Below are 27,890 nucleotides of genomic sequence, written 5' to 3'. Positions count from 1 at the left end.
TCATAGGAGCCTGCGCGACTTCATTACGATCCTATCTGTGGAGTTTGGAAGCCTATCTTCCAGTAAACAAGCTGCTAGAAGCATAAAATCGTGTTTTTCTGCACGGATTTGACGATTTTCTGCTCGACGATTTGCGTATCCATTTCGCCTGTCTTTTGGGCTGCTACTGGGTGACTTCATGACCTTTCATTTCATGCCAAAGTCCCCTTGAAAGCTTGCTATAGTGGCTCGAATCTGGAGGTCAAAGATTGCTGCAGTTTTCTTCACTTACTTTACTTGCTTAAGTCAAAGTTTGACTTCAAAGCTGACTGCAGCTTGACTACAGTAAAATTCCAGCTAGTTGCTGCCCGTTGTTCACATGTCTTTGGTTGCTATCGATTTGGACTGAGTATCTCACACATTGATAATTTGCTTTGAGCCATTATTATTCAAACCATAGTAAAAACATAGTCAAAGTTCATTTTTACTTCTTGATCAAGATGCATTCCAAGGATAATGATTTAAGCTTCAAGTTTTCTGGAACATCATTTCATACATGGCAAACTAGGATCAAGTTGGTCCTCATGAAGAAAAGCTTATGGAATATTGTAAATGAAAAAGAGAAGAATCCTCAGGATCCTACTCAAGCCACTGCATCGAAAGTTCGCAATGACAAGGCAAGAGCCAAAGCAAAGAAAGAAAGTGCAAATCTACTTTCAGTTGAGTCTCCACAAGATGAGACATCCCATGAAGATTATGATTTTTAAATCATCTCTATGTATGCTCCAGATCACTCTTTTTATGTCAAGGTACTCAGCCTGGATAGTCCTCCAAAATGAATGAAAATAAATTATTGTGTGTTGTGTTTTGTGAACACCTCTGGTCACCTTATGATGTAGGCCATGTGTATGTTTGTTCCATGGTACCTCCTACAGACATTGTGTGCATGTACATGTAGGAGAGATAACCATTGGAAGGTCTGTTTGTATCCCTTTTTGTTTACCTTACACCCAAGGAAACCCTTGCTAGCATGAGAACCTAGCCATAGATTTATCCTTGACCACCATGAGATGGCATGAGAAACTATGAGACTAGATGTATCCTTGACATAGCCAGAGGCATTTCCTTGAGGGGGGGTTTGTTGGGATATCTCAAGGTGTATGCCTCAGGCACACCTTATGTTTCTATGTGTGAGTGCTAGAGGCACAGTTAGGTGCCCACAAGCACAGTTAGGTGGTGGAAAAGCCACATAGGATGATTGAGTGAATCTAGGAGCAGATTGAGGAGATGATTGTGGAGCTTTGAGGTCATCAGTGATGTCAGTGACCTTGTATGAGGTGCCTACTTAAGGACCTCTTTCTTCTTCATTCAAAATGCAAGTACTCTGATTTTGTGTCCACTCTACTCTTTCCTTTCAGTGTTCCAACAAAAATAACTGAAATACTTCCAAAGTATGAGCACTTGATGTAGCAAATAGTAGTGACTAGATTTCAAACAATGATGCTTCTTTTTACATGCTTCATAGAAGTGGATGAAATAAACACTTTCCAATCACAACCAGGTCTATCAAGTCAAAACAAAACTGAAGCAACACTTGTAGTGAAGTTATTGAAAACTTCAAAAGACCAGAAATGCTAGAGTAGCATTTTATGTAGCATCATTTTCAAAAGCATGTCAAAACTGTCAAAACTAGAGAGCTGAACTTAGAGGGCTCATAGCACACTCTTCAAAGCAAAAGAAAGGGGGCTTTCTAAGGCAAAAGAAAGCTGGTATACCACAGTAGATCCTCTGGGAAGGAGAGGCGAAAAAGCGCATCAGGTCGCCTTCACCTTCTTGAACAAAGTCGACTGGTTTTTCTCTGTTTTCTTCTTCAATATGCAGCCATTGCTGCTCAGATTTCAGCACAAGGTAGCTCTAGGTATGAAGAATCTTGCCCTGAAAGGAATTAGACAAAGACGGAGCAGGCGCAGAGAAAATGTAGGAAGAATAATCGACGACTTTCGTACAATGGCGACCAGCAGAGCGTGTAGTTCTTCAATTGCTTATAGCCCGAAATTCGCCCCAACAAGAGGGATCTCCAGCAGGAAGGGCGTGGGAAATGGGTGAGAATCGGAGGAGAACAAGCTCAAGCAATTTTTTGGAAGAAGAGAGAGAGATAGTGAAGAAGAAGAAGAGGAAGAAGATGATGATGTGGCAGAAATGGGCTCAAGGGGGATCAAATGGCTCTAATACCATGTTGGAACACTGAAAGGAAAGAGTAGAGTGGACACAAAATCAGAATACTTGCTTATAGAAAAGAGGTCCTTAAGTAGGCACCTCATACAAGGTCACTGACATCACTGATGACCTCAAAGCTCCACAATCATCTCCTCAATCTGCTCCTAGATTCACTCAATCATCCTATGTGGCTCTCCACCACCTAACTGTGCTTGTGGGCACCTAACTGTGCCTCTAGCACTCACACATAGAAACATAAGGTGTGCCTGAGGCATACACCTTGAGATATCCCAACAAGTACCACTTGCATAATTCTTAAAGTACTTCGGCACTTCTCTAAGCTCAGCCTCTGATGGTGTTGAACTAGCCTGACATGTGCCATGTGTACTGGGGGGTGGCATAGTTCCATTTACCAATTTGTTAGGCTCTTTTTTACTTTATTTTTATGAAGTCTCTTGATGGAGCTTCATCCACACGTGGTTTATACTTCCAAAACTTCTTACGTTGGAAATTGTGGGGTAACTTTTCCACTAGTAAGGTGTTCCTAAGTAAGGGTTCATTTGCTGTGCATACTCCTTCCAGTCCCTCAGGAGACCATTCAAGAGGCAGTGATTCTGATTTTGAGGGAGTTGGATTTGCAAGATACAATTCGACGATCCTTTTTTGGACTCGTTCAAATTCATTGAAGTGTTTGGCCTTGGCTTTTCTGCGATTTCCTCCTTTAGCTTTCTTGAGGGATCTTTTGCTATTATTCAACTTTGGAGGTTCAATTTTTGGGAGCTCGATTGCCACTAGGGCATGAAGAATGGCTAAGTCATTGTCATAGACTTGATCTTCAATTTCAACATTCTCAGCCTCAGTTTCAAGGTCCCAAGGGAAATTGGATTCATCATTGGTATGGGTACCTTCTTCATGTTCATTATCCCACTCACAGCCATAAAGAATGGCACCTCTAGATCGATTGGTTCTTTATGTGTGGGTGGAGGATCTAGCACCTTAGCATCTATCTGCAAGAAAATGGGGTCTAATGAATGGTAGCTATCGATGGTTGCCTTGAATGTTTGTATCCAAGTATTGACATTGCTTTGGGAATTGCCTGCTATGGCATGCTGTTACAAGGGAGTTGATTTGTTCATCATTGAAGATGTGTCATCCAACGCTCTAGGCACAATTGGTTTTATTGCTCCTGTCCCCACATTCACCCTGACTGCGGTGTCATGATTTTGGATTGTCAGTCTATTAATCCCTAGTCATGGAGGACTGATGCTTCCCATAACCAAGGACGTCCCAGTAAGATTTGATAGGATTTTTTTGTGAGATCCAAGATTGTGAATTGAAGGGAAAAGAGGACTCCTGTGACCTTTGTTGACACGCCATTCACTATTCCCAAGGGTTTAGCCCATGAATCATCAGCAAGGCATATGTTGAAATTAGCCTTTTGCATTGGTGGGAGACCCCGTTCATCATAGAGCTCCTTTGATAGGACATTTACACCTACTAAACCATCAACTATGTCTTGGACTTCATTATATGCCTTGTGGATTAAAGGCACATCGATGTTGCATATGTCATCTCTCTCACCCATCCGCACAGGGATATCTTCGATGTCATCCATAGGTGGAGGGGGATTTGTGAGTTCAATCTAGCCATTGAAACTCTCCTAGAGATTGGGACAATTCTGTAGGAGGATTCCGATGGGAATGGATATAGGGCAACTCAGGATGCTAGAGAGTGCGGCTCCTTCAAGTTGACGTGGCGGTACATTATGTTGCAGAGTCTATTGTTGGAGTAGAGGTGGCTCGAGTATAGTATCAATACTTTGTGGGGCCAATTCATGGATTGGATCTTGAGCTTGTTTCTCAGCCTCAAATTAAGCTTGTTCCTTTTGTACCCATTGTTGAAGTGCCTAAAAATGAGCCTTCTCCACCATTGAATTTGGGTATGGAGCTTATTTTATTTGAGGCTCGGGAGTTGATGTGGATGATTTCGGTTGCTCATTGCTTGGCGGAGGTGGAGGCACTTGTGCTTTATTTTTAAGAAGTCGTCTAGGTTGGATTGGAATGTTAGTCTTTTTGCAAGTGTGTAATTACATTCATAGGTTGTGATATTATGCTTGCCAGCCCTAGACTTTGATGGTAAACCCTAATGATGCCGATTGGGATGTTAAGCTTAGCCTTTGTTTGTTATGGGACCTTATTTTTCATGGGACAATCCATACAGGCATGTCCTATGCCACAATCTCTAAAGAGTGGTTGGAAAGTGGAACTGCCTGAGGAGCTAGATTTGGTGCTCTTGGATATGATCGTGGATTCGGATTCCTGAGTAATTGTGGGACTTGTATCTGAATAAGAATAGGATTTAGCCTCGAAGCTAGGGATGCTTGTGTAAGTGCCAGTTGCCTGTACATTGGCATGGGTGCCGGTTGGTATTGTTGAGGTCACGGCGGGTTGTTGCGCATGTTGAAGATGCAACTATTTTCATCATGGCCATTGCCGATGCATATATGGCACCACAATCTTGGTGATGGATCTGCTTGGGTAGTGATCTTGGCTCTTAGGACTGGGCACTCATTTGCCATATGATTGGCCATGCAGTGTGGGCACCAGACATTTTCTCACCATGGATAAGTCTGAGGTGGCGGCTGAGAAAAGTGAAGCTTTTGTTCCATGGCCTACAGCATGTCTTCTTTCAACTTCATGGTCATGGCCTCTAAGTGATCTTCTCGGGGGGGTCACTATGTATAAACCCTCTATATCACGTGCGTTCAAGGCCTATATTTAAAATCCCTTATCTGCAAATTTTTTCATTAATAAAATGTACCCCTTTTCTATACAAATCTGTAAATTTTTTCCAAAACTATTTTAAATAGTCCCTTACGTATATTTATTTCTGTAAATTTTAGGAATAAAAAATATCCTTCTGTTGAACTCACGTGATAGGGTTACATATGATGAGTGACCCCCCCGAGGTGATCTTCATTTGATGTTTCAGCAATGGACTTGGATTTTTCCTTTTTAGAGTGCTTATCTCATGCACTGGATCTGCCATCATCACTGCTGGTGTTAGAGTCGATCATGCCATCCTTGATGTCAATGGCTGTCGCATGAGTAGCACTGAACATTATCTTTTTCATATCCTTGCAGACTTTCTTCCTTATTCTTGCAATGAACTAGGCCGTGAGGTACTTTGCATGGGGCGTGGGTCACATTTGGTGATTAATCTTTTCATCTTGCCTAGGTACATGCGTACATCTTCTCAACGGCCTTGTTCGATCTTGCTTAGCTAGAGATCGGGATCATCTTGTAGTCTCTCCGTTTGAAAGCGCCTTTTGAATTCTATTTGAAGCAGGTCCCATGTGGCTTGCTCTTCCACTAGGAGGTCTAGGTACCATTCAAACACTTCATCGGTTAAGGCAAAGGGAAACCAGGCCAGCTTGGTTTCATTGGATTGATCTCCGCCCGCTTGGCATGTGGCATCAAAATGCAGTAGTAGGAACCACCCAAAGCTTCCATCTCCATCTTTCCATAGAGGTCCGTGTGAACGAGCTCTGGAGGAGCCTTTGCCCTACTGGCCTCTTTAGGAAAGGGATGGGGATGCTGCTTGCCCATCATGCAAGCTTCACATACATCGGGCAGATCTGAAATTTCTAGTAGGTCTGCAATCATTCCACTTTTATGCATCTCCTTCAAAAAACTAAGGTTTAGATGACCAAACCTCTCATGCCACAGGTTAGTGTTCTTCACATCTGCTCGAGCAATGGAAGCTGAGAGTTCGTAAATGTTGTTGTGCCGTGTACCTTTACCAATGACCTTCCCTTGAAGATCCAGAATCTGGGCACCATTCTTATCGAATTGAACTTGGGGTCCCGATCCGTGATCGCAGAAACAGACAACAAGTTTCTCTTGATATCTGGCACATAAAGAACATCGGACAACTGATTTGCAACTCCATCTGACTTGAGAGCAATCGTACCTTTTTCTTTTGCTGGACATTTTGCATCATTGCCCACTACTACCATGATGTCATTCCCTACTGGCTGTGGAGAGCTATACCAATCCTTCCGACTGGTCATGTGGCGTGATGCACCACTGTTAATGATCCAAGGTTCTTTCGCAGGTACATGAATTGTCTCCATGCAAATCTCTTCAATGGGGACAAACAGCTCTACTGGTACTGCCTACATGGTATTGCTGCACTCTTTCTTAACTCTGTCCTTCTCATATGCAATCTTCTTTCGGCACTCATTCTGCTTGTGCCCTACCTTGTTGCAATAGAAGCACTTGATCTTCTTCTTTCTCTTTTTATCATCAGAAGAAGATGGGTTACTAGAGTCCTTACCCTTATCTTTCTTTGCTCTGGTCCAGAAAGCCGAATCTTCTCTAGTCCTCATCTTTTGATGCATCGCCTCCTCTAGAAGCATCGCGTTGAAATCCTCAAAGTTGAGGGGTGGATTTCTATTCTACGTATTCAGCACCATAACAATACCATCGTACTTTGGTGGGAGAATCCATATGCACCTTCGTGCTAGATTCTCACTGGTGATGGTGATGCCAATCGCAGTCATCTGATCGTGCAGATTCTTCACCCTGGTGATGAACTTCTCTGCTACTTTAGACTCAGACAATTCTCGTTTGCGAGTTGAGTCTCTAGATTCTAAATCCGTGTCTGATTCATGGTCTTGTACTAATTTTTCAAGACCGTCCATGCCTCCTCCGCTGTGGTGACATGTTGAATTAATGCCATGACGGAATCACTAACACTGCAGACAATATAACACAGCGCATCTGCATTTCTTCTTGTCCATGTGAGAATCTCATCCGCAGTTGGTACTATCTATTGTCCTGCATTGGTTGGATCCGTCTCGCAACCGGCCTCACATCCACCCCAGTAGCAGTGTCCCCAATCTCGTATGTGCTTAGGATGGTCTTCATCTTGAACTTCCAAAGTGGATAGTTAGAGCCGTCCAACTTTTTGCTTTCACTGAATGATGGGATTCATAGTCTTGCGGGCTTGGCCATCTCTCATAATCTGCTTGCAAATAGAAAACACACTACCAAATCTTCTTGCTAGAGTCCAGGCTCTGATACCATGTAAGAAAATAATAAAACGTCTATGCTCAACAAATAACAAGATCTCATACGCAAGAGAGAAAACAAGATAGTGTGGAGAATCAAAATTTTGATTACTATAGAACTGATACAATAGATGGCGCTACCTCCCAACCATGCACTCCTGTGAAAGAACCTTCGATGGCATGCTGGAAATAGTAGAAGACGGAGGCTGGATGCTAAGGAATCAGGGTTGTTGTAGCCAGTGATGAAATGGGCTTCACAGGCTTGCTCTTATATAGCCACCAGTCATAGGCAGTTAGGATCAATTGGGTGACCGACCTAGTCCACCCAAAATGGTCGTCGGTCCCAAAATACGCAGAGTGGAGCATTGATATCTAACAGAGTGCAAGGAAGCATGGACACTTGAGACAATTGCTTGGAATACTAAAGTAGAACTCAACACAATGCCCCAAAGAGTGTGGGCTTCATTCCATTATGGGGTATTTATACAAGTTGGAGAGCTTCTCTATCTACATGTAGGAATTGTAAGACATTCTCTACGTACATGTAGAACTTGCATATAGAAGTTTATTGGCTCTTTCCTACTGCTTTCGTACGAAGAGCTAGGTTTTCTCAATATGCAGGGTTCCGAGGCTTTTTTTCACCTACAGATATATTAGAGTTGTCGATTGTAGTATACGTGTAGAGCTTAGGACCTCGAGTCTCATGTTTTGGTGAGAGACGTAGGCTTAAGTGTGGCAAGCAAACAAAGTGCATGCATGTGTAAAAGGAACATGTATCATCATGATTGAGGTAATGAAGGCTTTCGCCTTCAGTGGGGGTTGCAAGGTTTAGGAGGAGTTTAATGGTTAGAAGGAGGTTCTAGGGTTAGAAGGAGGTTCCAAGGTTTATAAGGAGGTTGCAGGGTTTAGAAGGAGTCCAAGGTTAGAAGGAGGTTCCAAGGTTCAGAAGGAGTCCGGGGTTAGAAGGAGGATCCAAGGTTCAGGGTAGTGTACATGGTGGAGAACTCGTCTCCCTCATAGATCATGGAGTTTAAGGGATGAGGAACAAAAGGTTTAGGGGGAGCATAGGAGTGGGAGAGAAAGAAGGTGTAAGAGCATGGGGAAAAGAAGAGATAGGAGGGAGGAGGAGGAGGGAGGAGGAGGGAGGAGGAGGAGAGAGGAGGAGGTGGAGGAGGGAGGAGGAGGAGGAGGGAGGAGGAGGAGGGAGGAGGAGAGGGAGAGGATGGGTTGCAAGGTTGGAGGAGAGGGGAGGAGGAGTTGCAAGGTTAGGACATGCTTTTGGACGTGGAGTGCAAGGAAGCATGGACACTTGAGAGAAATTCTTGGAATACCAAAGTAGACTCAACACAATGCCCCAAAGAGTGTGGGCTTCATTCCATTATGGGGTATTTATACAAGTTGGAGAGCTTCTCTCTCTGCATGTAGGAATTGTAACACAAAGTTGTAACGCATTCTCTTTCTACATGTAGAAGTTGTAACACAAAGTTGTAACACATTCTCTTTCTACATGTAGAAGTCCTATGTAGAATTTGTAACACAAAGTTGTAACACATTCTCTTTCTACATGTAGAAGTCGTATGTAGAAGTTGTAACACATTCTCTTTCTACATGTAGAAGTCGTATCTAGAAGTTGTAACACAAAGTTGTATCACAAAGTTGTAACACATTCTCTTTCTACATAAGTTCATGTTGGCATAGAGTCAACAAAATCCCGGATCCATTTTATTACCCGTCCTCAGGTTAAGGCTGATTGCAAGCATGTACCTGGGTTGGCATGCTTTTAGTCTAGTGGCTGTGGAACTTGTGTCTTGTCAGTCGATCCTAATGTAAAAAGTAAGAGGCGCCACCCAGTGAAATGGTAGGCATAGGCCCACAAACTGCACTATGAACCAACTGCAATGGCTCAACATACCTCTCACTAGCTGTCTTCCTCACAAAAGAGGATCCTGACTGCTGACCTTCATCACAATCATGACATAAAATTTGATAAAAGAATGCCTTCATCACTGCTACTATCAGTGGAAACCTTGGCATCCATGCCTTGAAGCTCAACATGCTTCTTCTCCTTCTTCATGTCATTCTTAACCTTTCTCTTCTTCTTGGATTTCCTTAGCCATTTCCAGCAATACTTTTTCATGTGGCCATACTTTCCACAATAGAAACATCTAAAACAAGTCTGAGAGCTAGACTTGCTCTTGGAATTCCCCCTTGGACATGACCTGTTTCTACCAAATGATCTACCTTTGTAGTGCATATCAAGGCTGTATTTCAGCACATCATGGCATTTCAACCCATCATGCTATAACATGACACTATCATGGTCATACATCTGGCATATATGAGTATAGAACTCATATGCATGGTAGTCTACACCCTGTACACCATCTTGTACCTGCAAGTAGACTAACTTCGAGAGTGATGACTGAATGATAGAGCATGCTTGCTCATCCGTGTCATCCCAATCACTCTGTTTAATGCTATTAGGCTTGACGCCTTTGCATTGAATGGGCTTATGCTACCTCTTTCGCACTAACAAATCATAAATCTACTCTTTCCAATACTGAAAGTTTGATCCATCCAAACTCTCAATATCAAAGAGGGCACTACCAACTATAGATGTCATATCTGTGGCACAATAGCTCACAACCAAAGAGCAGTATAGTGCAATAGGCAACCCAAATGACCAAAAATATAGTGTTGTCCAGACCAATTAGGTCTCCAAATAAACTGGCTGATCCAATGCTCAAAAGCACTCAGCCATTAAGAGGCATAAACAAGAATACATGCAGCTCAGTAACCTACCAATGCCTAGTAATCCAAGTAAGAAATGCACTGAACCAAATGAGCAGTTTTTCCTACTCAACCAATGGCAATAGGATCCCAGCTCAACTATCCATAAACATCAGTGCAGCATCCACCAATGCAAATCCATAATGCATCGAAATGGCATTTACTGCATCACCAATGCATCACCTCAAGTGCGCAATCCTTTGGCAACAAAATCAAGCATTCACCACCTGCCAAATGTGCCAAAGTGACTTGCCAAAATGCCAATAATGCCCTTGGACTAAAGTGAGATCCCAATCACTTTTTGTAATTTACTGTTGTGCAAGAGAAATCACATCCACTTTGGGCAAGATAACATGATGTCCTTGTCTTTGAACAGTGATATCTTTTCACCAAAAGGTCAGATGCCAAAGCTGTAAATAGCAAAGTTGTAGCTTGTAGAAAGATCTACAACTTGTTAGTTGAGCTCAAGAGCCAAATCCTTGTGGATTCTCAGATATTCTCACCTGAAAAAAAGCTTCCTGCACATTGCTATTGCTAGTCCTAACACCCTTGTACTGCATCAGGCTTAAAACAAATTACAAATCGATCATGGTAGTGTCAATCTCCACCTTGAAGAAAATTTGTAACTAACCCTCGTAGATGATAATCCTTCAGGTGTGTAGGATAAATCGAATCCCATAGCAAGCAGCGTTGAGGAACAATCTCATTCTGACACAGCTCCTAGCGATGATTTGTTGCTGCCATCTGTCGAGGATGTTGAGCAGCAACTTACAGCAGCATCCTTTTTTTGCAACAAATGTCCCCTTTCTTTCATAGGCAGCAATTCTTGTAGTAGCTTTCTTCTTCCATGGATAGCTCAGCAATTCATCAATTCATGACAGAATTGAGTAGTGATGGATTTCATAGACGTTTACATATTGGTGGAAGTGAAGACCCAGGTAAGCACGGTCATCATGATCAAGAGCACAACCAGCAATCCCATCAACGCCAATCTAGAGGTGTATCCCACAGCCAGCAATCCGATAGATCAGACCAGTTTGCTGATATGTTGTTTTGATCTACCATCGTAGAGGTAGCTCAAGGTTCTTACAAGAGCTCTCTATCAGACCTTCCCCTTCTTCTTATGAGCTACCAAGCCCAAGCTTGCTTCAACTTCTTGCAAGAGCTTTCTATCAGATCATCCGCTTCTTTGCCTTCACTGCAGTTCCAATTTGATCGATGAACTGGGCTGCTCCTCTCTAACCTTGCTAGCCACACTCACCAAGCTCCCCCCATGCTCTCACCAAGCTCTCCTTGGCTCTGATACTAGTCGAGGGAGAGGAGAGCACACACTCAGGAAGGGATAAGAGACACCGTATATGGTGGAGCAAAAGCTACTCCAACTTATTCCTCTATCATATATATATATGAGTATACATGGGCACTGTACAAGTGGGTGGGCACACTGCCCTTAACCCAACATTAGGTTTTAAGATAGTAGATTAGCTTGGACTCATAAAGAGAATCTTGAGATGGTGCAAAGTGCTTGATTGATATTACTTGAAATGAACCTCCCTTTTATAGGTGAGGGTACTTACATCTATATGCTTGCTCACATGTGGGATATCTCCTTCATGCCATGTGGCAGCTTGCCCTTTACTCATACCTTTGCTCACATGTGCTCATGGCACCACAACTCTCAGCAGAGATTAGTACCTCTCAAATGAGTTTGGAAGTTTCGTGCAGGAGCATGGCATAAAGCAGCAATATTCATGTAGTCATACCCCACAGTAAAATGGACTTGCAGAAAGGAAAAACAGGCATATTGGAGAGGTATCTTGTGCCATGCTTAACGAAAAAGATCTGCCAGATTATTATTGGGCTGAAGCAATTGCTACAGCAATCTACATAATGAATAGGACTCCCACTGCAACAATACATGGCATGATGCCAGAGGAGAGGTATACTAGTAGGAAACCATATATTTCCCATTTGAAAGTTTTTGGTTGCATTGCCTATGTTCATGTGCCAAATGAGTTGAGATCCAAGTTGGATCCAAAAGCTGAGAAGTGCATCTTTATTGGTTATTCTCTATAGCAGAAAGGGTATAGATGCTATAACCCTTCTACTCGTAAGTTTATAGTGAGCAGAGATGTTGTTTTTGATGAGATGAGTGTGAAGAGGGTGGGAGAGAAGGAGTCTCACTTGCAGGCTGAAAATAGTTTTTCTCTTCTTAGTTGTGAAAGCCAAAAAGAACTCTATGTTAGTACAAAAGGAATAGATGAACTCTATATGTGGGTCTCAAACCAAACTCAACTAATCTAGGTGGCATACAGACTGAGCCACTAACTAGAGTACATGAAGATAGCTATCATCCAGCTATTATTCATGGGCGGTGTACCAACTGCATCTGCACCTAACAAGTCAGTGACATAAATGCACAACAGTCACCCTGGCATATCATGAGTGGAGCTCGATATCTCAACACTCCCCCTTAAGCTCAATCCCAATTCCTGCACACCAAGCAGGTTTCTAATAGACGATCTACCAGTGGATAAGTGTTTTCTTTTAGAAGTGCTGCAGTCACTTGGAGCAGTAAGAAATAGCCTACAGTTGCCTTTTCAAGTACAGAGGCTGAATATAGGGGTGTAGCAATGGCTGCATGTGAGGTAGCTTGGTTGTGTAAGCTACTTTATAATATGCATCAGCAGTCTATAGGTGGGCCAGTTGTCATTTATTGTGACAACATGATTAGTATACACTTGGCAAATAACCCAGTCTATCATGCTAGAACAAAACACATTGTACTACCAGTTCAATCAGCATCAGTGTATCCATGCAACTGTATCTAAACCCCAGTCTCATAAAATACTCCATACTGCAATGTGGACTTCACATACCTTAGTATGCATCTAGTCGCATCCAAATGCGGCTTCCTTGGAGCCTGCATAAACTGATTTACCAACCCAACAGCATAGCTCAAATCTTGCTTGGTAATATTAAGTCATATCAATCAAACTTCCTACTATGTGTGTGTACATAGTAGGGTCTTCTAGAAGCTCACTTGCATTTGCACTCAGCTTGACATTCTGCTTGAAAGGAACTGAAATAGGCTTACAGCCTAGCATTCCATATTTGGATAGCATATCCAATCCGTACTGCCTCTGCAAGAGCCATATCCCACTTGTGGATTTAATCACTTCAATGCAAAAGAAGTAACGTAGCTCCCCAAATCCTTCATCTCGAAATTCTCCTTCAATAGCATTTTCACATGAAGTATATCTTCATCATTATCACCTGTGATGATCAAATCATCAACATAAATGACAAGCAACATAATGCCTTTCTCTATTTTTCTCACATAAAGTGAGAAATCTATGATGGAAATTTGAAAGCCAATAGTGACAAGATACTGTCCTATCTTGTCAGACCATGCTCTAGGTGCTGGCTTCAAACCATACAAGGCTTTCTTCAACCTGCAAACAAACTCAAGATGAGCAGCATGCACATAACGTCGTGGTGGCTGCTCCATATAGACCTCTTCTTGCAAATCACCATGCAAGAAAGCATTCTTCACATCCATATAATGTAAAGACCATCCCTTCGATGTAGTCATAGCAATGACTGCTCTTACAGTTGCCATCCTTGCAATCGGATTGAATGTTTCTTCATAATCAATGCCATATGTCTATGCATACCCCTTGACAACTAATCTTGCCTTGTATCTGCTCACAGAACCATCTGCATTGTGCTTCACCTTCTAAACCCACTTGCAGCCAATTGCATTCTTGTCTTTAGGCAAAGGCACCAATTCCCATGTAGCATTTGCTTCCATGGCATCCATTTCTTCATCCATTGCTTTCTCCCATTTTTATTTTCCCATGGCTTGCTCAAAATTAGAAGTGGGTTATGGTTCTTGTATCACTTTGACCATACAGGCATAGTGAATGGCTGTAAATCCATCATATTTCAGCCTATCCATAGGATAATTAACTCTGATAGACCTGCGCAAAATAGGCTCACTACCACGTGCTCTCAAAACATCCCTTGTCTTCCTTACTCCAGGTGTAACAATAGAACCTTGGAATACCCAACTCATCATCAAGGCTCTGTTCTGAGCCACTGGATTCACCATACACATAAGAATGACCTACATTCACATCAACCATGGGCTAATCTACTTTCTCTTTTCCTTTTCATGATACTTGCTTACCACTATCTGCATTGCTTTGAGGAGATTCTCCTGATCTCAATCATTCAGTTCGGTTGCAAGGATGGAAATCGTAAGAGCAGTCATTACTATGGCTACATCAAAGGGATGGTCTTTTGTTAGCTCTTTCCTACTGCTTTCGTAGGAAGATCTAGGTTTTCTATGTTTGCAGGGTTCCGAGGCTTTTTGTCACCTACAGATATATCGGGATTGTCGGTTGTAGTATATGTGTAGCTTAGGACCTCGAGTCGTGTTCCGGTGAGAGATGTAGGCTTAAGTGTGGTAAGCAAACAAAGTGCAAGCATGTGTAAAAGGCACGTAAACCATCTTTGTTGAGGTAATGAAGGTTTTTGCCTTCATTGGGGGTTGTAGGGTTTAGGAGGAGTTTAAGGGTTCAGAAGGAGGTTCCAGGATTTAGAAAGAGTTCCAGGGTTCAGAAAGAGTTCTAGGGTTTAGAAGGAGGTTCCAGGGTTTAGAAAGATTTCCAGGGTTTAGGAGGAGGTTCCAAGGTTTAGAAGGAGTCCAGGGTTAGAAGGAGGATCCAAGGTTCAGAGTAGAGTACATGGTGGAGAACTCATCTCCCTCGTAGATCATGGAGTTTAAGGGTTTAGGAAAGCATAGGAGTGGGAGAGGAAGAAGGTGTAAGAGCATGGGTGAAAGAAGAGAGAGGAGGAAGGAGGAGGAGGGAAGAGGAGGAGGGAGGGGGAGGAGAGAGGAGGAGGAGGAGGAGAGAGGAGGAGGAGGAGGAGGAGGAGGGAGGAGGAGGGAGGAGGAGGAGGGAGGGGGAGGGTTGCAGGGTTGGAGGAGAGGGGAGAAGGGTTGCAAGGTTAGGACATGCTTTTGGACGTGCAGTGCAAGGAAGCATGGACACTTGAGACAAATGCTTGGAATACCAAAGTAGACTCAACACAATGCCCCAAAGAGTGTGGGCTTCATTCCATTATGTGGTATTTATACAAGTTGGAGAGCTTCTCTCTCTGCATGTAACACAAAGTCGTATCACAAAGTTGTAACACAAAGTTGTATCACAAAGTTATAACACAAAGTTGTAACACATTCTCTCTCTACATGTAGAAGTTGTAACACAAAGTTGTAACACAAAGTTGTTACACAAAGTTGTAACACAAAGTTGTGTCACAAAGTCGTAACACATTCTCTCTCTTCATGTAGACAAACTTGTAACACAAAGTTAACACTTATTTCATTAATTTTGGACTCATATGTCTACTTTTGGACTATTCCTTAAAATCCTTCCCAACTGAAAAGTTTACTTCATGAAACTGTCATTCGAGAATCAAAAGTTTACTTTCTGGCACTATCATTTTCACATAAGACATTTCAAAATATCTCTCTACAATGTTGTACAAATAATGCAAAAACTACTATTAAATCCTAAATTTGTATTTCTTGTTTATAAGAATCATATTCTTAAAATAAAAAATCCGAGTTATTAGTTTAAATCCATGAAAAACCATGCTATTGAGGATTCACAACATTTTAAAAATGTATACATAAGAGACCTGTAAGACTCTTTTTACTTTCAATGCATAAAACTATAACACTCTTGAATATTCAAGAAATTAAAAGGTTTATATACACATGAGACATGATGGAAGCCTCTTTTGTACTCCAAAAAATAGCAATAGCTATGCTTGCAATTTTACATTATCATGTCATAAGTTTTACAACAAATATTGCTCTGGATGAGTCTTTGTACAAAGGATCTCCTGTGGCCTTTTCAATAATTTAATTTTTCCTTTACAATGAGTTTAGTACAAATGGGCGATCCAAACATTTGCTTGTTTGAATGTCCTTTTCTATCATGATCACAGAAATGAGCGATCCAAACATTTGCTTGTTCAGAATGTCCTTTCTGTCGTCACTTGTCGCTTGGGTGCCATCTTCATTCACTCTCATCTGACAACCACCACCACCTTCACTCTTTCTCGATATTTGAATGGTGTTATCATTGGCATTCTTCATTTGCGCTATCTCCTTCTACTTCCTCCCAGGCGAGCATCTTTGTGAACTCTGTAATGTGCGTAATAATTGGTTGCGGTAATTTTATTTTGTCTTCTACATCATACCCCATGTGCTTCTTTGTTTTCTTTGACCTTGATTTCCAGGATACTATGACTGTCTCTGTGGAAAGTCTTGAAATTGCTTCATGGTTTGGGACCCATTCCTTTTTCAAACAACTACTATACAATGTACTGTTATCTTGGTTCTCCTTCCTGCCCCTTGGCTCATACCATACCGTTGTAAATGTTGTAGCTCTCCCCCAGTCATCCATGCTCACGTCAACTACTTTCGCAACCCAAAACTTCACGTTCTCATGTTCATCATCCGATGGTCGAACTGCAACAAAACAATGGACATCTATGTCTATTTGTGGCACAAACTCTCTCTTCTTGGGTCCACAATATGGACGTGGGAGCAACGATTCAAACTCATTTTCAAAGAGACCACATGCTGGACGCAAGTCATTACCAACATTTGGCCAAAATAAAGGCCGTTCTGCCTTAATATCATCTTCTCGCATTTTTGCAAGGTCCTTTATCAATTGGTAGGTCTTGCTAATTACAATAGTAGTGTGCTCCTTCCAAGAGGGCTTCCAATCAGGAAATCTCCGGAGCATTTCCTCTTTGTATGCAATAAAAGCTTTTAAGCCTTCTATTTCACCTTTGGATTTCTCGCTGAATTCTTTTATAGGAGCCCATGTTGGATGCATTTCTTTGCTCGGGATTGAAGTTAAGAGAGAGTAAGATTCTTTAGGTTCCCATTTTGTATCAAGAGAATAGTGTTGCCATTGCATCACTGGTTTTTCATCCTTTAAGAAAAATCGAAAATAGTGTGGAGCGCTATGACCAATCAGGGCATCACCACCTTTTTATATGAAAGGTAGAATAAAGCACTTCCAATCATACATCCTCTCAACCATTGAGCATATTGTTCCTTCCTTACGGCCACCAACTTGCCTCCCACATTTTCTTATCAAGTCATCCATTGTCTCCATGTCCTTGTGTTTTAGTTCTCTTGAAACTGTGCTAAATACCTGATCGATATCCTCATGTGTGTGCCCAACCAACAAAAACCCAACTTCAATCTCATTGAAGATTCTATGAGCAATTAGCATTGAGCAAAATGCAAAGAAGAGTACATTCTTATTCTCTCGTCCACAATTGCCTGCTTGTATTCTCAAAGTTGCTGGTAGGCAACCTTTTTCTGCATGTACATTGTGAATTGCCTTCATAACGGATGTTACAACTTGATTGCTATCGTGTAGATGCAAGGAATCAATCCATATGTCTGCAAAAAACTTAAATCCGTGCACTAACACTCCACATAGATGTGTCTTTAAAAAGTATTTGCCTTGTAGCTTAGGTGGAGTGTTAACGAATCGAGGTAATGTTGTTGTATTTTGATCCATACCATCTACAATAATGCACATGTACTCATTTGGGTGAGAAATAGCTTGCTCCTTCCAAAATGCATATTTTATTCTAGAATGTCGAACAAGTCCATGATGAAATTCTCTCTTTCTTTTGTAAGCTTCTTGATGTTGCACTCTCAAGTGCTCGCTTTAGATCATCACAGTCGTTGCACTTTGACATTTTTTGCCTCTTTGGGATTTTAACATGTCCAAAGCTTTTTTTCCAAAGAGTATACAAAGTATGAAAAGATGCCGATGCATGCCCTCTTTGCCTCTGTGTTTCTCCAATAGAGTTAAATACTTCTTTTTTGGTCAAACCTATCGGAAGATGCATTTTTGATAGGTGGGGTTGCGGTAAAGCATTTTCATAAATGTAATCTTTCAAAATTGCTGTTGCCGCAACCATTGAGGCTCTTGTTTTGGGCCTTCCTATGTTTCCATGAATGTTAAATTTAACTCCATACTTTGCTTTATTAGCCAAATTCCAATATGTGCCATGTGATAATCCTGTAATAATGCGATATGCATTATTGCATATACTTTTTCCATTTATAAGAGGCCTTATTTGATGTCCTGAACTTCGCCTTCTCTTATCATTTACAAGAAAGCAAGACAATCTCGTGAGTAGGTATTCATTTCTTCTGCTTCCTTTCCTTTGCCAGACATGTTCTCTACAACCCTTGATGTCATGTAAGTTAATGGATCGCATACATGTATGCTTACAGCATGTAGATCGCATTGCTTTTAGCATAACATCTTCATTCATTACTCTTATTCTCTTTGGTTGCTTTTCTGGATCTGCCTGCACTCGTTGTCTTTTCATGCATCTGTATGTCCGTTTTGGGACCTTCTGTACATTCTTATTTGGATTTGTGTAGTTCTCCTTGTAAGATTTATTTGTCATGTTGTTGTCATGAGATGTTGCATCCTTGATCTTATCACTCTGATAGTCAAATACTGAATATTCCTTTGTTGATGTCATCCTTGCTTTTGATACATTCGTCAAACCATTTGTAACATTTACAAGTTCACAATCAAAGTCAAACACCGAATAGTCCTTTGTTGATCTCATCCCTACTTTTGATACAATCGTAGAACCACTTGTCACAATGGCATTAGAGTGTCCCGAATGATCTTCAAACTCATCTATTCCTGAGAGAACATCACTCATTGATGCACTTTCTATGGATTTCATAACTCCATAGTCAGTGGTGATAGAGTGTCCAGAATGATCTTCAAACTCATTTATTCCTAAGAGAACATCACTCATTGATGCACTTTCTATGGATTTCATAACTCCATAGTCTTGAAACTCCTCTACTCCAGAGAGAACATCACTCATTATACTATTGTGCATGATTTCCATAATTCCATAGTTACCTGCTTTGACTCCAAGAACTTTATCAGTATCCATGAAGCCATCCATGCTTGAAGATATAACACTTTTGACATCTTTGCCCAAGTTCTCAATGTGCATGAACTCATCCACCCCGGATAAGGCATCACTTGTGAAATATTTTTCTCTCTCGATACCAATGAACTCATCGACTTCTGATAAGACGTCAGTGCTATAGTTGAGTGCATTGGAATCATCCATCTCTAAAGGAATAGAGCTTGGTACATTGGCATATTCTTTCAATTCTTTGATGTTGTAGTATACATTATGTTTATCATTAAAAACCACATGCCGAGTCTTTCCAATCTTTAAAAATTACATGCTCCATCTCAAATCCTTACCTACCTCATAGTAGGGACCATCCAATGACATTGAGTTATCATCCATACCATCATCAGTAACTTTTTGAATTCTCATCTGTGCAAATGTCCAGTGTTCAACTTGTTCAAATCCCAAGACTTGACCTTCTGCTACATACTTATTTGTAAATGATAACATTTGTAAAATATCTCCCACTCTAAAATCCAAAGATATGCACTTTGTATTCCTGATGACATGTGTTGGATAAGTCTCATCTCTGTCCCATGCAATAAATGCTTTGTTGGAAGTATTATAGGGCATAACATCTCCAAGGATTTCCATATCCCCACACTTATGCTTTAGCTCAACATGTGCACTAAGAATCCTTGATACGATAACCGCCACCTTATCTTCGCCAAGTCTTCTAAAGTGACAAATAGAATTTGGATCACTTTCATGGATTGTAGCAAATGCAACTACTTCTCTTTTGCAACATAAAATCACCTCCATCCCGGAATAAATTTTGTAGCCATCTCCTTTGTGAGTTTCCTTTGCAAACAAGCTGTAACAACCATTATAAAGAACATTAGTCTCTTCTCAATAATCTACTTTATTAATGATTTAAAAATCCAGAACGTGCTTGAAAATTTAATTAGACACTAACCAATAACAACCGTAAACCAATAACAATCCTAAACCCTAAACCCTAAACCGTAAACCAAAATAACCCTAAACCCTATCCAATAACAACCCTAAACCCTAAACCCTAAACCCTAACCCCCAAACCCTAAACCCTCAACCCTAACCCCCAAACCCCAAACCCTAACTCCCAAACCCTAAACCCTAAACCCCAAACCCTAAACCCTAACCCCTAAACCCTAAACCCTAACTCCCAAACCCTAAACCCTAAACCCTAAACCCTAAACCCTTAACCCTAACCCCTAAACCCTAAACCCTAACTCCCAAACCCCAAACCCTAAACCCTAACTCCCTAACCCTTAACCCTAAACCCTAAACCCTAACTCCTAAACCCTAAACCCTAAACCCTTAACCCTAACCCCCAAACCCTAAACTCTAAACCCTAAATCCTAAACCCTAAACTATAAACCCTAAATCCTTAACCCTAACCCCCAAACCCTAAACTCTAAACCCTAACCCCCAAACCCTAAACCCTAGCTCCTAAACCCTAAACCCTAACTCCCAAACCCTAAACCCTAAACCCCAAACCCTAAAACCTAAACCTTAAACTCTAACTCCCAAACCCTAAACCCGAACCCCCAAACCCTAAACCCTAAACCCTAAACCCTAAACCCTATACCCTAAACCCTAAACCCTAAACCTTAAACCCTAAACCCTAACTCCCAAACCCTAAACCCTAAACCCTAAACCCTAACTCCCAAACCCTAAAACCTAAACCCCAAACCCTAAACCCCAAACCCTAAACCCTAAACCTTAAACTCTAACTCCCAAACCCTAAACCCTAACCCCAAACCCTAAACCCTAAACCCTAACCCCCAAACCCTAAACCCTAAACCCTAAATCCTAAACCCTAAATCCTAAACCCTAACCCCCAAACCCTAAACCCTAAACCACCAAACTCTAAACCCTAACCCCCAAACCCTAACCCTCAAACCTTGAACCCTAAACCCTAAACCCTAAACCCCAAACCCTAACTCACCAAACCCCAAATCCTAAACCCAAACCACGAAATCCTAAACCTTAAATCCTATGAGTGTTTTCAAGTAAGATCATTTATTTAAGTAATAGTTTTAATTAGAATTCATAAGTAATAGTGGAATTGATAGTTGGGAGGGTGGTGGTGGGAGAAAGGGAGAGTGGGAAAGTGGAGAAAGGGAGTGTGGGAGGGTGGTAGTGGGAGAAAGGGAGAGTGGGAGAGGGAGTGGGAATGGGGGGGGTGGGGGTGGGGGTGGGGGTGGGAGGATGGGAGTGGGAGTGGGAGAGGGAGTGGGAATGGGGGAGGTGGGGGTGGGGGTGGGAGAATGGGAGTGGGAGTGGGAGAGGGAGTGGGAATGGGGGAGGTGGGGGTGGGGGTGGGAGAATGGGAGTGGGAGTGGGAGAGGGAGTGGGAATGGCGGAGGTGGGGGTGGAAGTGGGAGGGGTGGTGTGGGAGGATGGGGGAGGGAGTGGGAGTGGGGGAGGTGGGGGGGGTGGGAAAATGGGAGTGGGAGTGGGAATGGGGGACGTAGGGGGGTGGGAAAATGGGAGTGGGAGTGGGAGTGGGAGAGGGAGTGGGAGGATGGGAGTGGGAGGGGTGAGGTGGGAGGATAAGGGTGGGAGAATGGGAGTGGGAGTGGGAATGGGGGGGGAGGGGTGGGGGTGGGAGGATGGGAGTGGGAGTGAGAGGTGTAGGTGGGAGGATGGGAGTGGGTGGGAGAATGGGAGTGGGAGTGGGAGTGGGAATGGGGGAGGTGGGGGTGGGGTGAGGGTGGGAGTGGGAGGGGTGGGGTGGGAGGATGGGAGTGAGAGAGGGAGTGGGAATGGGGAAGGTGAAAGAATGGGCGTGGGCATGGGAGTGAGAATGGGGGAGGTGGGGTGGGAGGATGGGGGTGGGAGTGGGAGTGGGAATGGGGTGGGAGTGAGAATGGGGTGGGAGGATGGGAGTGGGTGGGAGAGAGAGAGAAGATAATCTAATAGAGAGGCCAATGGGAGAGGAGATAATGTTATAGAAGGACCAATGAGAGAGAAGCACTTAAAACCCTAGTTTTTCTTATATATACTCTCCTTCTCTCATTGTTTCTCTCATTTCAACAAGGAAGAGCAAGAGGAGAAGCAAAAAGAGGAGGAAGAGCAAAAGCAAGCACAAGCAAGCACAAGCATCGATTTCAACTTTTTTCCAGGTACTTTTTTTAAAATTTGTATTCTTTGAAATTTTATTATAGAGAGAGAAAAGTGAAGGAAAGATTTTTAGAGAGAGAATATAAGAGAGAGAGTCTTGCTGCCTCGGCAGCAAAAGAGAGAGAGAGAAAGAGAGAGGGAGAGAGAGGAGAGAAGGGGGGGGAAAGAGAGGGGAGAGAAAGGGAGGGGGGAGAGAAGGGGGAGGGGGGAAGAGAGGGGAGAGAGGGGGGAAGCCGCGAGGGGGGGGAGAGAGAGAGGGGAGGGGGAGGCCGCTACCACGGCAGCGGAGAGGGGGGGAGGGAGGGGAGGGGAGGGGAGAGGGAGGGGAGGGCTGTCGCAGTGCGGAGAGAGGGAGGGAGAGGGAGGAGGGGGAGGGGGGAGAGAGAGGAGGGGGGGCTGCCGCAGCAGCGAGAGAAGAACGGGGGGGAGAGAGAGAGGGGGGGGCATGAGAGAGAGGGGAGGGAGAGACAGAGAGGGGGGGGCCGTTGCCGCAGCAGCGAGAGAGGAGGGAGGGGGAGAGAGAGAAGGGGGGGCAACGAGAGAGAGGGGAGGGAGAGAGAGAGAGGGGGGGCCGCTGCCGCTGCCGCGGCAGCGAGAGAGGGAGGGGGGGAGAGAGAGAAGGGGGGCGGCGAGAGAGAGGGGGGAGAGGGAGGGGAGGGGAGGGGAGAGAGAGAGGGGGGAGCCACGACAACGAGAGAGGGGGAGGGGGGGGAGAGGGAAGGGGAGGGGAGCGGGGGCAGCGAGAGAGAGGGGAGGGGGAGAGAGAGAAGGGGGGGCAGCTGCCGCTACCGCGGCAGCGAGAGAGGGGGAGGGGGGGAGAGGGAAGGGGGGGGCAGGGGCAGCGAGAGAGAGGGGAGGGAGAGAGAGAGAGGGGGGGGCCGCTGCCACTGCCGCGACAGCGAGAGAGGGAGGGGGGGGAGAGAGAGAAGGGGGGGCGGCGAGAGAGAGGGGGGAGAGGGAGGGGAGGGGAGGGGAGAGAGAGAGGGGGGAGCCACGGCAGCGAGAGAGGGGGAGGGGGGGGAGAGGGAAGGGGGGGGGAGCGGGGGCAGCGAGAGAGAGGGGAGGGGGAGAGAGAGAAGGGGGGGCCGCTGCCGCTACCGCAGCACCGAGAGAGGGGGAAGGGGGGGAGAGGGAAGGGGGGGGCAGGGGCAGCAAGAGAGAGGGGAGGGAGAGAGAGAGAGGGGGGGCCGCTGCCGCGAGGTAGTCGATAGAGCGAGCGAGAAAAAGCGAGCGGGCCCAAAAAAGTGAGCGATCTTTTCCACAATCCCTTATAGAGGTAGCCAACATAGCTCTGTGAAATCCACTATTTGGGAAGAATCTCCAAAATGAAACTTAACCTACTTTCCATATTTGGGAGAGTAAAGCAAGTTGATAATATATTATAATTATCTTGATAATGTAACTTGGACTTGGTAGCATAGGAGAGACTAAAGCAACTAACACTTTTCCAACAACTCAATTCTCATATCCTTTAGTGAGTCTATTGACGATGACTTGCACAATTTATTGATATTTCATAGTCCCTCATATGGCTGCAAGTTGTATATTCATGCCTATGAGTCTCACTATATACGCATGTCAAAAGCTTTTATTGATTTGCTTTCTCTTCATCAAGATCCTAGGTATTCATTTGCCTCATATAAAGTTGCAAACATATCTCACGCCTTTTTTAATGTTTTCATTGTATTTAACTATCCAAGCACAACATCTTGTACATTTTGCTTTCTCAAATGGTAATTGTATTTGTCCTTCCTATCCCATTTAAATTGTGCATGTGAAATACATTGTGTCTATGAAATACATGTTTCTTGTAGTTGACATGATTTGGGTGTCAAATGACTTGTATACAAACCCGAGGTCAAAAAGTGATGTTTTGGACTAACAGCACAAGAAAAGATACAAAATTGATTAGAATTATCTCAATAATGTAACTTCCAATATGTGTCATTAGTAATCAAAATAAAGTGAAGTGTCACTTCAAAACGTGGGATTGCATCACATACACAACAATTCTTCTGCATTCAAAATGGGTTTTATTTTCCTACAATCAAAACATCCACATTGCTTGAAATTATACTTATTAATAACATTAATACCACTTCACCCATATGTGGGAGAACCCAAGTATCATTTGAAAGCATAGGATTGCATAATACATAGAGAAATATTACCACATTACTGTCAGCTCACCCATATGTCAAGAAACCCAAGTGTCATTTGAAAGCATAGGATTTCATAATACATAGAGCAATATTACCATATTCAAAATGGGACTTCTTCTCACAAGTATCACCAAGCTCTCATCAAAATGGTTTTTTAAATCATATTCTACTCCTCTTGGCACTCATCATCAACAAAGTAAATGCGAGCTCGTGACCTATCTGAATGCCTCTCATCGTATCTTCTTTTAGTTGACATGAATCTTGCCATTTCTTCTGCATAGCATGGTAACAAACTACAATCAAACATACATTCAATGAAACCATAGTAAGTCAAAACGTTAAAGACACAATAACAACAATCCAAAAATATCCAAATGTCATCAAAGAAAGATCTAAGTTCAGTACCATACTAATCATCATATGGATTTGTGATGGGGTCCACTCTATCTTCATCCCCATCACCATCATGCCCTGACCTCACCCGTTTCTCGGAATGGTCTGCTACAAGTGGCTCAACAATGGTAGCCATAATACTGCTATCTGAATCAAAAGAAAAACAAGGTCTACCAGTAGCCTGACAAGCACGCATGAGAGGAGCTGTGCCACAACCCATCTCTAAAACCAATCCTCCTAGAACACATAAGAGAGACAAAAGGCACCCAACAAAGTAGCAACATCGCTCAAGTCCACCTCGAGCCATCTGAGAAGACATAGGCACTATTGTCCTCTCACTGAGAGGCACATAGTGAGTCCATAAATCAGATAGCGGATCAATGGAAAGGTTTTGAAATAGTGGAACACTCTCTTCCAAATAAATTGATGGAGTCTTCTTAGCTCTACATACTAGAGCCAACATAGATGACTGCATCTGTGAATCATGCATAGAGAACCACATACCAAAGAATGACCTTAGCCAACAAGTATCATAGCATGAAAGACTACATGTGACCACACATATGGAACAAAAATGAAATATATGATTTTACCATCAAAACCTAGCATGCATACTACATGTAACATGGCATCTATCAATCCCACATAAAGAAACACATTAAAAAGTTCATGAATGTAGCATTACAACACACCATGCATGGAATTGTAGCATACCTTAAGAGTTATACCATGGTATTTACAATATCCATGTGGAAGCTTGTCATGAATGACTACACGTCTGACAACTTCCAAGCCTTGAACAAATGCAAAGCGCTCCATCCACGAAATACAGTGTCCTACAATCAAATGACACTATCTCATACAAGAAAAATGGGAATAGAGGACATATAACAACAATAGTGCTAGATATTGAACCTTACCTGCCATAGGACATATAACTGCCAGCCAACCACTATCTGATAATGAAGCTGCTGCAACGGCAAGCCCATAACGCACATGGTCCTCCAATAAGAGGTTCCAAACTGGGATGGGTTCTCTCTCATCAAGTGGAAATCCAGTGGGAAAGTCAACCAATATAAAATCCGCAGCCCACTTAATCTTCTTACCCAACCGCATGTAGTCTCGATCAGGGCTAACTACATTCATGAAAAACTCATGCAAAATAGTATACTTTTCATTTTTCTTGGACTGTGAAAAGTCCATGCCCATGGTTATGTAATCACCCACCATACAAGCATATAATGGAGTGATACCACGAGTCGATAGACTATCTGGTGACTGTGCCTTATGAAATACATAATGTTGTACCAACTTTGTGATAGATTGTGAACCTACATGGAAAATTTTTATCAAACAAAACCAAAGGAAATTTTGAAACACCGATAGTAAGAACAAAAATAAACTAGAACCTTACTTGCATGCTTCATTTGATCCTTATCTTGCCTTGGTGGACTAGATGGCTCCTCATCTAAATGGATAGGAAAGAATAACATTAGTATACTATTCCAAACCCTCATCATAAACAACATTAGAAACTCAACATGTATGTATATTTCTTACCTTTCTTTTGAGCTTGTTCTTGTTTTTGTTCTTGTGTTTTTGTTTTTCTAGAGCTTCCCCCCATTTTATCCTTACTTTCTTCAATGTCCTTAGATGAGGCATATTTCTTGTGAAAGTCTCTCTCACGCACCAAGACTTGTCCCTTGGGGAAGTCTTTCCACCAAGGACAATTTGCAAGTTCCCATTGAGAGTGATTGTGCATGCCAGGAGGATACATACAAGCAGCATGACCAATTTCCACCCAACTCTTGCACAAATTTGGAATCTCTAAGATCTTTCTCTCTCTTGCCAAATGAGCAAGATACCTACAAATCAACAATCACTAATTATTTGGACCTCCTATATAAAGAAAGGTTCACAAAAAATTTGAGACAAATAAAAATGATTGTCAAGTTCAATGTTGTTATAAGCTTCACAAAACATATAGAAAAGCACCATCATTAAAACTAAAAGGGACCAACCTGTAGACGACCCTGTGAGCAGCCATGTCCAAATCAGAGAGACCGTCTGCTTTCTTTCCTCCCTTACTCTCAATCTTTGAATCCTTTGATCGTAGAGCTAAGAACAAATGCTTTCTTCCTTCTAATTTTATGTCCTCCATGTACTGTTGCATTGTGTAATCTTTTGGTGTCTCTAAAGGAACGCCCATGGTTGTTACAATCCTCAAGTCATCAAGAACTTTCAAAGCCTGGGTCTCTACTTTCTCAAGAAATATCTCTCTATTAATCCATCTACACAAGTGAAAAACATAGTATTCACACAACTAAGACTTATGGCACTTTTATAATATATACAAACACTACAAAATAAGTTTATTTATGAAAGGAACAACTCACCCTCTATACTCCACATCCCCCACAGGCATGAAATACATATCCCTCATTGGTTTAGTAGCCTCCAACAAGGAAAGAAAAATGATTTTTTTCTCCAATCTCAAATCAGACTTTGCTATGAGTTGCAGCTTCTCCAAAGTTACACAAGAGTCCAGACCATCAAATCGCAAGGCAAATAACTTTTCCAACCAGGCCTCACCCAAGCCTGGATCTATGCAATTCAAAACCTATCCAAGCATTGCATGTTAGATGCATAAAATGATTAAAAAATGTAACAACAAGAAGAATTAAACCCTCACCTTTCCCATCCTGTCAGCAATTCTCTTTTGAATTAGGACGCGTTGCTTTCCTTCAGCTTCTGTTCTTTGGTCTATAGGCATCTTTGTGGATATCTTATCAATTGCTTTTTTAAGCTCTGTATTGTACTCAACCTACAAAAAAGATTTCCTTTTATAGAAAGAAAAGGAATGAAAGAGAATAAGCACCAAGAGAAGTGTAGCATTAAACCTGAAAGACCAATCTTGCAAGATAGCCTCTTGTCAATGGAAACCAGGGCCTTTTTCCTTTACTCTCATGAGCCCTCCAGTTCTCTATGGATTTCACTTCATTAGGAGACAATGATTTCATAAATATCGTAGGATCACACTCACAAATGTTGTGTGCATTTATAAGTGTGTCTCGGAGGCTAGGTTTGACGATGGCATGCTC

The 27,890-nt window shown here is 42.6% G+C and overlaps 1 protein-coding gene across 1 annotated transcript; it reads right to left on the bottom strand.

The window, feature by feature from the left end:
- LOC147897512 (uncharacterized) lies at positions 1-26,432 on the bottom strand. Its single transcript, XM_087380035.1, has 5 exons — positions 26,350-26,432; positions 26,204-26,257; positions 25,710-26,120; positions 25,504-25,625; positions 1-183 (listed from the first exon to the last, which is right to left on the bottom strand). The coding sequence occupies exons 1-5, from the start codon at positions 26,411-26,413 to the stop codon at positions 1-3; spliced, it is 834 nt and encodes a 277-aa protein (XP_087236161.1). The 5' UTR covers positions 26,414-26,432.
- Positions 26,433-27,890: the final 1,458 nt, after the last annotated feature.

Source organism: Dipteris shenzhenensis, chromosome 10, assembly GCF_047967505.1.
Source record: "Dipteris shenzhenensis isolate YYH24624 ecotype China chromosome 10, Dip_SZ_1.0, whole genome shotgun sequence".
NCBI classification, from domain to species: Eukaryota; Viridiplantae; Streptophyta; class Polypodiopsida; order Gleicheniales; family Dipteridaceae; genus Dipteris; species Dipteris shenzhenensis.
The sequence above is the reverse complement of the archived record's forward strand: the minus strand, read 5'-3'. Positions and strand labels throughout refer to the sequence as shown.

Coding starts and splice junctions, on each gene's coding strand:
- LOC147897512 (XM_087380035.1), bottom strand. CDS start 26,413: ATGGGGGGAAGCTCTAGAAAAACAAAAACACAAGAACAAAAACAAGAA. Junction 26,258..26,349: donor AGAACAAGCTCAAAAGAAAG/GTAAGAAATATA, acceptor CTATCCATTTAG/ATGAGGAGCCATCTAGTCCA. Junction 26,121..26,203: donor GGATCAAATGAAGCATGCAA/GTAAGGTTCTAG, acceptor TTTTCCATGTAG/GTTCACAATCTATCACAAAG.